The 13,824-nt window shown below is 38.2% G+C and overlaps 1 protein-coding gene across 1 annotated transcript; it reads left to right on the top strand.

The window, feature by feature from the left end:
* Positions 1-11,935: 11,935 nt before the first annotated feature.
* Positions 11,936-12,880, top strand: LOC123602717 (olfactory receptor 5B3-like). Its single transcript, XM_045487184.1, has one exon. The coding sequence runs from the start codon at positions 11,936-11,938 to the stop codon at positions 12,878-12,880; it is 945 nt and encodes a 314-aa protein (XP_045343140.1).
* The last annotated feature ends 944 nt before the right edge of the window (positions 12,881-13,824 follow it).

Genomic DNA, 13,824 nt, shown 5'->3' with positions numbered 1-13,824 from the left:
CTATTTTCTCCATGGGCTATTTCTACACTTACTTCAGAGTGCTGGTTAAATGTTACCCACTCAAGGAGTCTGTAGACGCCTGCCACGAGAACTTTACAAGATAGTGACTCCTTTTCCATGGACTTTTTCCCTAAGCCTGCTCTATTTTTTATAGGCACTATCAACATTCAGCTCTTACGTTTATTTATTTCATTTATTTCCCTCGAGTGCATGGAAAGTCCTTTTAAGCAATAGCTTAATATGGTTATTTCACTGAAAATAAAGCTTTGAGCCTTATTTACAAATAACTTTTCTGAGCATCAAAACAACTCCAGAAATTCCAAGTTATATAGGTGAAAGCGAGTTACAAAAACTCACTTCAAGGGGGGAACACCACCAATATCAACCTGATAATGATCTCAGCTCTTGTAGAAGATTAGCAGTCTCAAAAACTCGCCACCTCTAACAGCGAATAATTCTTCCTCTTTTTAAATTTCCCAAACTGTTCACTTGCCTACTTGCAGCCAACCAATCAGTGACAAATGTACCTGAAGACCAGTTAGAACATCTCCCCCACTTCCAAAAACCGTATCTTAACAAAGCACCTGCCAAATATACACTGGCTCAGTATTTCTTCATTTCACTCAATGAATTTACTCTTTACTAACACCCTTGAGCTCCTGCTGAAATGAAATTTACTGGAAATGGGGTTTTTTTTGATGCAAGTTCACGAATAAACTGCTTTTGTTAGTGTTGTGTGCGACATAGTTTTGTGTTTGATATGTTTCAGAAGTGGCAATAAAGAATAATGGGTAAGAAAAAAAACATTCAAGTGGTTGGAACAAGGAACCAAGGAAAACAGTGAAAAATCGAATTATGCCTAGAGAAAAAAAAATCAAGTCTCATAAAGAAATATTTCCCATCACCAGGGCTTTGTAATGTCAATTCAGCAAGATTTGTGAGCTGTCTGGTATGTCTTCCATTACTCTCTGTTATGAATGGGAGGGTTTTTTTTTTTTTAACCTGGTCTAACATTATTTGCTGGGTATGACTATAGAATGAGGTCAATTTTCTTTTTATTTTGTAAGTTGTCAGACCATAAGGGGCCATTTCTAGACTCGATGGAGAGGCAATTTAATCAATTCGTTAGGCTGGATGTGGAACTTCTCTGGCGATTTTAGGGTCGATGGATTTTAGGTTGTCTCCCTGGTGCAGGTGCATAAAGTGTCCTCTGGATGGAGGAAATGTAAAACGGACATTTGCCGATCAAAACATTATAATGGAAAATACAATTAATTGTTTTCCCAGCAATTTCTCTTTCATTCCTGAGCATGTAGCTAGTAGGCTCCATTTTCCAGCTCTCAAGAAACTGAGTTCCTGGGATTGTGTTCCCGTGACTGAAACGTGAGTGAGTCACGTGCTACTTTCAAGTTAGTCTCCTGAAACTTTCCGTGTGATCTTCTGCTCACTGTCAGTCTTTGTCATCGGCTGATAGAATTCATACTGCAAGACATGGGAAAACCACTAAGCTGCGAGACTCTGGGTCACTGAACCACAGGATGATTTCCCATAGAACAATGAACTGAACAGTATGTAAGCAAAAACGTCTGTGACCGTGGCACTGAAATACTGGAATCTGCTTGTATGGCAGCTGGTATTATTCCCACTAATGAATACAGAACATTTCCTGTAAGCCGATCTACATGCTGTTTGAAGTAAGTCAGAAGTGAGGGGCTATATAATGAGGAAAACTGTCAAACTGTTCTAACACAATTTAATGCCACAATGATTTATTTGTGAGCCCTCACTCAACTCAATCTCTGAATCAAAACAAAAATGGCTAGCACACATAAAATTAGCACGGGTGTTGGGCAGAAAATAGCTCAACATGAACCCCATTCTAACAAGCTTTTCTTATTTATTTATTTATTTATTTATTTATTATTCATTCATTTACTTTTAATATGAAATTCATTGTCAAATTTGTTTCCATACAACACCCAGTGCTCATCCTAACAGGTGCCCTCCCCAACAAGCTTGTCAATACAGGACAAGCTAATCAAATGTTCCGAGCTTCCGTTGGGGCAAATAATGCCTGCCTCACACAATTATATACTGATTAAGCTAGAACATAGCGCAATGTCATAAACAGAACAAAATGTTCAAGAAATGTTTCCTTTCCTTTCCGTTCCATTCCCTGCCTTTTTTAATTTCCTCCTCTATATTGTCAATCCTTTCCATATAACTATTGAGACACTTATTAATCGTATTGCTTTGTACTTACAATTACTGACTTTTGTCTGTTCCACCTATGTGATGTATTGCACTTATTAATTCGCATATGTTTAACCATCCTTGAATCCTAGGGATAAATCCCACTTGATCATGGTTTATGATTCTTTTCATGTGCTGTTGAATTAGGTTTACTGGTATTTTATTAAGAATTTTTGCCACTACATTCATCAGGGATAGTGACCTGTAGTTTTCTTTTTTTGTAGAATGCATATCTGGCTTTGGCAGCAGGATAATGCTGGCCCTGTGAAATTTTGGAGTGTTCCTTCCTCTTAAATTTTTGGGACGAAGCTGAGAAATACTGGTGTTAATTTTTCTTTAAATGTTTAGTAGAAATCACCCATGAAGCCATCTGTTCCTGAGATTTTCATTCTTAGCAAAGTTTTGATTACTGGCTCTTACTTGTTAATGATCTGTTCTGATTTTTAAAATTTTTTTTTATCATTTAGGCTTGGAAGGTCATATGTTTCTAGGAATGTATCCATTACATCTAGGTTGTCCAATTTGTTGGCATATAGTTGTTCATAGTAGTCTTTTATTAGCCTTCGTATTTCTATGACATCAGTTATAATGTCATTTACAAATTTATTAACTTGACTCTTTCTCTTCTTGGTAAGTCTAGCTAAAGGTTTGGTATTTTTATATATCTTTTCAAAAAACCAACCTTGTAATTACATAGATTTTTTTCTATTATTTTCCTTTTATCTATTTCATTGTTTCTGCTCTGATCTGTTATTTCCTTTATTCTGCTAACTTTGGGCTTAGTTTGTTCTTGGTTTTCTATTTCCTTGAGGTATAAAGTTATGATGTTTATTTGAAATTTTTAAAACGTCAGTATGCATTGCTATAAACTTCCCTCTTAGAATAACTTTTGCTGCAATTCATACATTTTAGTATATTGTGTTTCCATTTTCACATTTTCAAGATATTTTTTAATTTCCCATTTTATTTCATCGTTGACCCATTAAATGTTCAGGACTGTGTTGTTTAATTTCTACATTTGTGAATTATCCAGTTTTCTTCCTGTTATTGATACCTAGTTTCATGCCACTGTGGTTGAAAAGATTTTTGATCTGATTTAAATCTTTTTGACTTGCTAAACCTTGTTTGCGACCTAAGATAGCATCTATCCTGGAGAATATTCAGTGTGTACTTGAGAAGAAGGTATATTCTCTTCCTGTGGGATGTGGTGCATTGTATATGCCCATTAGGTCCATTTGATCTAAAATATAGTTCAAATCCAAAATTTCCATATTGATTTTGTCTTGATATTTATTCGATTGTTGAAAGTAGAATACTGGAGTCTTTTACTATCATTGTATTGTTGTTTATTACTCTCCTCAGATTTGTTAGTATTTGTTATGTTTCCTTAATATCTTTAGGTGCTCTGAGGTTGGATGTGTGTGTGCGTGTGTGTGTGTGTACAAGCATTATATCCTCTTGATGAATTGATGCTTTTATAATTATGTAATGATTATTGGTTTCTTATTACTGTTTTTGACATAAAACCTATTTTGTCTGATATAAGTATAGTTACCTCTGCTCTCTTTAGTCTCCATTTGCCTGGAATATCTTTTTGCATCCCTTCTCTTTGAACTTATGTGTGTCTTTGAAACTGATATGAGTCTCTTGTAGATAGAATATGCTTGGGTCTTGTAGGGTTTTTTATTCATTCAGACATACTAATCTTTTGATTAGAGAATTTAATGCGTTTATATTTAAAGGTAAGGACTTACTATTGCCATCTTGTTATTTGTTTGCTGAATGTTTTGTAATTCCTTTGTTTCTTTCTTCCTCTTGCTGTCTTCCTTTGTGAACTGATAATATTTCTGTTGTGATATATTTTGATCCTTTGTTCTTTTTCTCATTTGTTTCTACTATAGGTTTTTGTTTTGTGGTTACTCTGATGCTGACTAGAACACTCTGTAGGTACAACACTCTATTTTAAGCTGGTTTCAATTTAACTTCAATTGCACACAAAAAGTCTACTCTTTAATTCTCCCTTCCCACTTTATGTTTTTGATATCTCTCTTTACATCTTCTTATATTGTGTGCCTATTAAGAAATTATCATAGCAACAGCTATTTTCATACTCTTATTTAAAAAGTTAAGGGGCACCTGAGTGGCTCAATTGGTTAAGCATTTGACTCTTGGTTTCTGCTCAGGTCATGATCTCACCGTTCGTGAGTCTTAAACTCACAATATCAGGCTCTGTGCTGACTGTGAAGAACCTACTTGGGATTCTCTTTGTCTCTCTCTCTCTCTCTCTCTCTCTCTCTCTCCCTCCCTCTCTCCCTGCCCCTCCCATGTTTGTGCTCTCTCTCTCCAAATAAATAAATAAACTTAAAAATTTTTTTAAAGTAATTTAAAGAGTTAAGTAGTTTACCAATCACCACATTACAGTATTTGAATATTCTGAATCTGACCATGCCCTTGCCTTTACCAGTGCATCATTTCTTTTTATCTGCTTTCATGTTACTAATTAACACCTTTTTATTCCAGCTTGATGGATTCCTTTCAGTATTCCCTGTAAGGCAGTTCTTGTGACTTTGTTTGTTTGGGGAAGACCTTATCTCACCTTCATTTCTGAAGGACAACTTTGTTGGGTAAAGTATTGTTGGTCAGCTATTTCTTCCTTCAACACTTTGAATACATTATCCCACTCTCTCCTGGCCTGCCAGGTCTCTGCTGAGAATACCCTGATAGCCTTGTGGGGATTCCCTTGTATGAGATCATTTTTTTCTCTTGCTGCTTTAAACATTCTTTCTTTGTGATTTTAGACAGGCTTATAAACATATGCTTGGAGAAGGCTACTTTTGTTTGAAAATTTGAGGTGATCTATAGCAGTGGAGGTCAGTGACAGGAATTGGGCCAGCACTATGCAGGTGCACAGCTTGAGGGGGCTCAAGGTCATGATCTCACAGTTCATGGGTTCGAGCCCCGCATCAGGCTCTGTGCTGACAGCTCAGAGTCTGGAGCTTCCTTCGGACTCTGTGTCTCCCTCTCTCTCTGCCTTCACCCACTCATGCTCTCTCTCTCTCTCTCTCTCTCTCTCTCTCATTCTCTCAGAAATAAATAAACATTTAAAAAAATTTTAAATATATTAATTTTTCTTTTTCATTTTGGATTCCTTTTCTTTCTTTCTTTCTTTCTTTCTTTCTTTCTTTCTTTCTTTCTTTTCTCTTGCCCTAATTGCTCTGGTTAGACCTACCAGTGCAATTTTGAATGGACGTGGTGAAATCAATATCTTTATTTTGCACTTTAACTTAGGGGAAAGAATTCTACCTTCCATTTTTGAATAATAATGTGGTTTCCTTCATAAGTGCCCTTCATCAAGTTGAGGAATTTTCACATTATTCTAGATTTCTGCGTTTTTCTTTTTATAATAAAAGTATGTAAGAGTTTGTAAAAAGCTTTTTTTTTAAGTTTTTTTATTTATTTTGAAAGAGAGGGAGAAAGTGGGAGAAAGAGGGAGAAAGAGGGAGAAAGAGGGAGAAAGTGGGAAAGGTGGAGAGAGAGAGAATCCCAAGCAGGCTCCACACTGACGGTGTGGAGCCAGCATGGGGCTCAAACTCACAAACCCATGAGATCATGACCTGAGCTGAAATCAAGACTCAAAGGCTTAACCCACTAAGCCACTCAGGAGCCCTTGTCAAAGGCTTTTTATAAATCAATGAGATGATCATATTCTTTTTTTTTTTAACATTTATTCATATTTTGAAATACAGAGAGAGACAGAGCGTGAGCAGGGGAGGGGCAGAGAGAGAGGGAGACACAGAATCTGAAGCAGGCTCCAGGTTCTGAACTGACAGCACAGAGCTTGACCGGGGCTTGAACTCACAAACTGTGAGATCATGACCTAAGCCAAAGTCAGACGCTTAACCAACTGAGCCACCCAGGCACCCCGAGATGACCATATTCTTTTCCTTGATTCTGTTTAAGTGGCTTGTGACATTGGTTGCTTTTTGCATATTGAACCATCCTTGTATTCCTAGGATAAATCCTATTAAGTCCTGCTATACAATTATATTATTAGGTAGCTGGATTTGGTTTACTGACATTTTGTTGGTTATTGTTGCATCTATATTCATAAGAAATATTGGCCTGTAGCTTTCATTTCTTGTAATGTCTTTATCTGGCTTTCTTATTGAGGTAATATTGACCTCACAGAATGCGGTGGTGATATCCTACTTGCTGTTTCATGGGCTACTTCAATGTAAAGATACATTTTAAAAATCCAATTTGGGGAAATTCTAGCCTTTATTTCTTCAAATACTCTTTCTGCCTCTTCTTTCTTCTCTCCCTCTGGAACTGTCATTATGCAAATGTTGGTACGCTTGATGGTGATCCACAGGTCTCTTAAGCTCTGTTCGGCTTGTCTTCGTTCTTTTTTTTTCTGTTCCTCACACTGATTAACTCATTTGAAATATATTGAAATTTGCTAATTCTTTTTTCTTCCTAATCAAATAATGATCAAACCCTCTAGTAAATTTTTCATTTCAGTTGTATTTTCAGCTCCAGAACTTATGTGTAGTTCTTTTATGATCATTTCTGTATCATTATTGATATTCTCTAAAGCTGAGAGATAATTATTCTGGTTTCCTTTAGCTCCTTCATTATATTGAAGACAGTTGATTTAAAAATCTGTGTCCAGTACAATTTTTACTGTGTCCAATAAGTGTAATGTCATGCTTCTTCAGGAAGTTTCTGTTAATTTCGTTTTTTTCCCCCTGTGGATAGGATATACTCTCTTGTTTCTCTTCACATGTCAATTTTTGTTGAAAACTGAATATTGCGAATATACAGTGTGCTAACCTTGGGAATTCAGATTCGTCCAACTCAGGTTTTTGCTTTTATTGTTTTGTTTGTTGTAGATTGTATTTGTTTGTTTCATGAGTTTTCTAAAACTATTATTATTGACTATATGCTTTGTGTGTGGTGTCTCATGCCTCTGTTGCAGCTTGAGGTCACTTACCTGCTTGTCACCTACCTGTTTCCATAAACACTATAGATGAGTCATTTTCATGATTTGACATTTACTTGGTTGTTATACCTTTTGGTATTTTCCATACATCTGAAACCAAGTTTCTTCTGATAGTTTGGCTTATTTTTTGTTTTTGTTTTGTTTAGCTAGCGTTTCTGTGGAGTTACAGACCCTTGGAATCCTTACTCTTCCATTTTTTGGGGCTTTCTCTCATAAAGACACTGGATATTGTCTTTAGGGTCCGAAAATGAACGCATGATAATCTATCAAGTTTATGCCCTTAAGTTAACCATAATTGCAAAGCCTTTGCTATATGGAAAGCGTAACACATTCCAGTTGACAAGATCTCATATTTGGCAGTGATTATTCAGTGTACTACAGATTTGTTTCCCACGTACAAGTTCATAACACAGGTTGTCTGGGAAGGGGTAGGTTCTCTCCATGTCAACACTCAAAGAGACAGGTAGTTTCTACTTAATTAAATGTATACTTACTATCTGACCCAGCAATCTAACTCAGAGATAATTACCCAAATGAAATTAAAATCTAGTTCATGAGAAAATAGGCAAATGTTTAGATATACTTTATTCCTAATTCTGAGATACTAGATGGGACACAAGTGTCCCCCAACTGGGAAACACATAAATAACCTGTAATGTCCATATAATGGAATATAACCAGCAATGAAAAAAAAAAAATTACTACTGATATATTATGGGTCAGATTGTGTCCCCTAAATTTTATATGTTGAAGTCCTAACCCCTAGTACCTCAGAAGATGATCTTGCTCAAAAATAGGGTCACTACAGATGTAATAATTAAGATAAGGTCCTACTGGAACAGAATGGGCTTCCAAGTCATTATGACTGGTGTCTTTATAAAAATGGAAAACTTGGGAAGACATACACACAAGGACAACACCATGTGAAGATGAACACAGAGATCAGGATGTGATAGCAGAAGACAAGGGATGCGAAAGATGGCCAGCAAACCACCCAGAAGCTAAGAGAAAAGTATGAAACAGATACTCCCTTACAGCTTTCAGAGAGAACCAACAGAACCACATTGCTAGCAGCTTGATCTTAGATTTCTAGCCTCCAGAAATGTGAGATAATAAGTTTCTGTTATATAGGACTTCCAGTTTGTGGTAATTTTTTATGACAGCTCTAGGAAATTAATATAGCTAATATGGATGGGTCTCAAATGCACCATGCTAACTGGGAGAAGCCAGAATCAGAGGCTACATGTGCTAAGATTCTCTTTAAATGACCTTCCTACAAAAGCAAAGCAATATGGACAGAAAATGGTTTAGTAGTCACCTTAGGGCAGGAAGAGGGTTGATGGCAAAGAAGCTCAGAGATTTTGTTCAGATGATGGAACTCTTCTATATTGTGTTTGTGTTAGTGGTGGTGTGACTGGATAAATCTGACCCAGTTTGGACAGTTGTTCAATAACTATAATACTGAAAACTATAAATTTTACTGTTTGTAGATTACACTTTAATTAGAAAGCAGGGGGATGCCTGAGTGGCTCAGTCGGTTGAGCATCCGACTTTGGCTCAGGTCATGATCTCACAGTTTGTGTGTTTGAGCCCCGCGTCAGGCTCTGTGCTGACAGCTCAGAGCCTGGAGCCTGCTTCTGATTCTGTGTCTCCCTCTCTCTCTGCCCCTCCCCTGCTCATGTTGTGTCTCTCTCTCTCTCAAAAATAAATAAAACATTAAAAAAATTTTTTTTAAATTAGAAAGCAAGGAGAAAGAGAAAACAACTAATATAAAAACATGTGTGCACCCTCAACATATCCAATCAAGTCCCCAGAGGAAAGCTAATTGATACTTTCCTAGAAAAGTGAGATAAGAGCTTCAGATGCCCTCCTGAGGGACATCCCCAGAGACCTTGTATCTCTGTAATTCCCTCCTATTCCCCATGAAATAGCTTTTAAAACTCCCAGTATGTCTCAATGTGATCTCATTTCAAAAGGAGCAGACATGTGCTGAGCCCCTTTGGCCATCATATATTTGTCTGAATGTTAGTAGTCATTAGTACATACACTTTCCTCCCACCGCCAAATCCTCACCTGAGGATTTGTCATGAACTTCCAATGATGGTCAGGGAACACGCCTCAAGATGAAAATTATATTCATTGACTTTAGAATGATAGCCCCTCGGACAGGCATGTCATAGAGCCTGTTTCACAGACAAATTGCTCAAATCATGCGGGAGAAGTAATTTTCTGCTTCATTTTAGAGATAAGAAGGTACACGAAGATTGCATCGTGGATTCGGCACTTGAACATAGGTTCCTGGCTCCATGTTGCATTCTTCCCTTCATCTTTATTTACCTTAAGCATCTTGGAACTATTTGACCAGTACCTGATGAAGACTATCTCTCACAGTATGTGTGCATCATCCCATGGCTGAATTTCTGATTCCAAGCTAACTCTTCAGGATTGACTGTTCCTTCTTTCCCAGCAGCAAGGTAAGCTTCTATGTCCTATATACACTTTCAGTGAGAAATGTAATTCAAGCAAAACCAACAGGGCATCTACACACACTATGAATTATTTAAGCACAGAAATAAATTTCTTTTTTTTAATATGAAATTTATTGTCAAATTGGTTTCCATACAACACCCAGTGCTCATCCCAAAAGGTGCCCTCCTCAATACCCATCACCCACCCTCCCCTCCCTCCCACCCCCCATCAACCCTCAGAATATTCTCAGTTTTTAAGAGTCTCTTATGGTTTGGCTCCCTCTGTCTCTAACTTTTTTTTCCCCTTCCCCTCCCCCATGGTCTTCTGTTAAGTTTCTCAGGATCCACATAAGAGTGAAAACATATGGTATCTGTCTTTCTCTGTATGACTTATTTCACTTAGCATAACACTCTCCAGTTCCATCCACGTTGCTACAAAAGACCATATTTCATTTTTTCTCATTGGCATGTCTAAAGCAGTGGTTTGAGGCTAGACACATGTATCAAGACTTCCATCCGTGGGGAGTTTACTGATCATTGTGAAACATTATCATGCTGCTCTCCTAAAAGAGATTTTAAAAATAGATGGATAGGTGTGCTCTGATTGAGTAGCTGTTAATTTTATCTTGTTCACTATCTGTTGAAAGAATTAAGGAGGACAGCAGTGAACCAATGATTAGCAAGGGACAAATGTCCTTCTAAAGGCTTCCAAGTCAAATGAAAAGATTAAAAATACAATTCCTACACAAGATGACATTCAAGTAAACAATTTCAAAACATGTAATTGGCCAAAACACAGATCTTCAGGCTAAAGACCAACAAACTAGGAACTTCTACCCAGTGATCCCTGCGATTCGACTGTGGGATAAAAATAAAGAGAGAAAGAATGAGTTTAAGAAAGGGGACACTTTCAACACAAACTAAAACATGGATCTTAAGAAGGAAATGAAGCAAAAGAATGGCTCCCATGCGGTAGCTGAAACAGCCACTCATGTAGGCAGAGGACAGACAGACTGAGAAACACTGAAGGCACAGAAGAGCCCAGGAAACCAACCGAGTGTGTGATATAAAGCATATTGAAGAGGATGCCAGCAGACCACTCAACCACGCTGAGCTTGTGTGTCACCCCAGACCTTTCTTAAGCCAACAGAGAAGCTATCATCCCATCCTACTAAGAATACTATCCCTTACACTAATCAGGTTCTACTAAATACTCCTCATTTTGCTCACTTTGATTTTTATATTATTATATACTACCTCATTTAATTCTTACAGTGGTCTTACAATAATACCTTGAGTGAAGTCTCATTACTATTTTCCTTTTGTAGATGAAGAAAACAGGGAGTTAGGTTCGGACTAAAGACTCCTCAGTGGTGAATGCTAAGACTGACATGAACCTGATCCCAGAGCCCAAGCTTTATCCTCAATGCCATGCCCTCCCCAGACCGCTTCTGCTGGTTGTCCGAGCCCCTACTGCTACAGTGATTATACCACATGCACCATGGACGTATCTCTTGGTTACGTCACTGTGAAACCCCAAACACTGAGTTTATGACATGGGAGAAAGACTGATCATGAATTAAGTTAAATTCAATGTGATTTAAATTCAGGTGAGACCAGTGGACTTGGGAATCACTCCACCCGAGCACTAAGTTTGGCTTTGGCGATAATAATTTTGTAAACTTAAATATACATTACTCAAGCTCTGTGCTTCACACGTTAAATGGGGGTAACAAGTAATCAATCTCATAGATTTGTTGAGAATAATAACTGAATATTCATACAAAGTGTCTAGAGCTTTTTCCGGCACATAAGGACCATAGATATAAGCATTTGCTAGGCTGAGAAAAACTGAATTGATATATAGATTCATTCAAGATGATTCATCATAATCAAGAAATTACATTTTCTACACCACTGTTTACAAATTCACAGAATTGAAAAGTTGGAAAATAATTCATGGATATCTTTCAGTTTTAACAGTGTCAAACCCTACAGATAATTTGTACCTTAACTTTTATTCTCTAGTCCATACTTTAAATCTGGAGAAACCTGTGAGTAAAAATTATTGCTATAATGAAATATTGTGTGCATATGAGTGTGTATACACAAACAATATGGAATGAATTTCACTTCAATCTCTTATTTGTTTATGACTTTGTTTCTTTATTTCTTATCACTACAGGGCATCTTGTGATTCTCAAAGAACACCATGAAGAACAACACAGAAGTGACTGAATTCATCTTGCTGGGACTAACCAGTGACCCAGAACTGCTGGCCCCCCTCTTTATCATGTTCACCCTCATCTACCTCATCAATGTGGTTGGAAACCTGGGGATGATGGTGTTGATTCTCTTGGACTCCCGTCTCCACACTCCCATGTACTTTTTCCTCAGTAACCTGTCTCTGGTGGACTTTGGTTACTCTACAGCTGTCACTCCCAAGGTCCTGGCTGGATTACTTATAAGAGACAAGGTCATCTCCTACAGTGCGTGTGCTGCCCAGATGTTCTTTTTTGCAGCCTTTGCCACGGTGGAGAGTTACCTCTTGGCCTCAATGGCCTATGACCGCTATGCAGCAGTGTGCAAACCCCTCCATTACACCACCACCATGACGACAGGTGTGTGTGCTCGTTTGGCTATAGGCTCCTATGTTTTTGGTTTTCTGAATGCTTCTGTGGATGTTGGAAACACATTCCACCTCTCCTTCTGTGAGTCCAATGTGATCCATCACTTTTTCTGTGATATTCCTGCAGTTGTCTCTCTCTCTTGTTCTGATAGACATGTCAGTGAGCTGGTTCTTGTTTTGGTAGCAAGCTTCCACATCTTTTTTGGTCTTTTGGTTATTTTGATTTCCTACCTGTTCATATTTATCACCATCTTGAAAATGCCCTCAATAGAGGGATACCTGAAAGCTATATCCACCTGTGCTTCTCACCTCACTGCAGTCTCCATCTTCTATGGGACAGTCATGTTTATGTACTCCCAGCCAACCTCCAGCCATTCCATGGACGCGGACAAAATTGTGTCTGTGTTCTATACTATGGTCATTCCCATGCTAAATCCTGCGGTGTATAGCCTGAGGAACAAAGAGGTCAAGAATGCTTTCAAGAAGGTCGTTGAGAAGGCAAACCTGTCTCTAAGCTTCACCTCCTAGGGTTGTAGAATCCACGGTGACCTGCCTTCTTTCCTGTCAGATCTTCTCCCTGCATTAACTTGCAGTTTACAGCCCACCTTGCACTTAAATTACTGCTATGATACTTTCCTCTTCAAAAGTCTCTCACTTAAAAAGAAGATAAAAAAGAGGATAATCCAGTTGTGTAATATCTGGATGAGAATAGCCAGGAAGACCTTAAAGTGTTTAGAGCACTCTTGTCATGAACCTTAATTATATGTGATTTATTCACCTGTTCACATTTTTTCCCACCACATGCCAATGCAAGTGTGTGTGTAAAACGCAGCTCAAACCCATGAAGGGAAGTGCATGCAAGGGTCCTCTGTGTGCACATACACTCAAGAGGAGAAATTTGTTAAAAGAGGTAGCTGGAGTATGGCTAGTTTTTAATAAGAAAGTCAAAATAACTGTAGATCAGAGTATAAATTAATGTTCAGCATTTTTAATTTTTTTTTCTAGTTTAAAAAAACAATTCTAAGAGTCCAAAATGAAGAAAACCATGACATGGATTTTTTTTTTCAACGTTTATTTATTTATTTATTTTGGGACAGAGAGAGACAGAGCATGAACGGGGGAGGGGCAGAGAGAGAGGGAGACACAGAATCAGAAACAGGCTCCAGGCTCTGAGCCATCAGCCCAGAGCCCGACGCGGGGCTCGAACTCACGGACCGCGAGATCGTGACCTGGCTGAAGTCGGACGCTCAACCAACTGCGCCACCCAGGCGCCCCATGGATTTTTTTTTTTTTTTAATTTTCTTTCTCAATGTTTATTTATTTTTGGGACAGAGAGAGACAGAGCATGAATGGGGGAGGGGCAGAGAGAGAGGGAGACGCAGAATCGGAAACAGGCTCCAGGCTCTGAGCCATCAGCCCAGAGCCTGACGCGGGGCTCGAACTCCCTGACCGGGAGATCGTGACCTGGCTGA

This window comes from Leopardus geoffroyi, chromosome D1 (assembly GCF_018350155.1).
Source record: "Leopardus geoffroyi isolate Oge1 chromosome D1, O.geoffroyi_Oge1_pat1.0, whole genome shotgun sequence".
Classification (NCBI taxonomy): domain Eukaryota; kingdom Metazoa; phylum Chordata; class Mammalia; order Carnivora; family Felidae; genus Leopardus; species Leopardus geoffroyi.
Note: the sequence above shows the minus strand (reverse complement) of the source record. Positions and strands in the feature narration are given on the sequence as shown.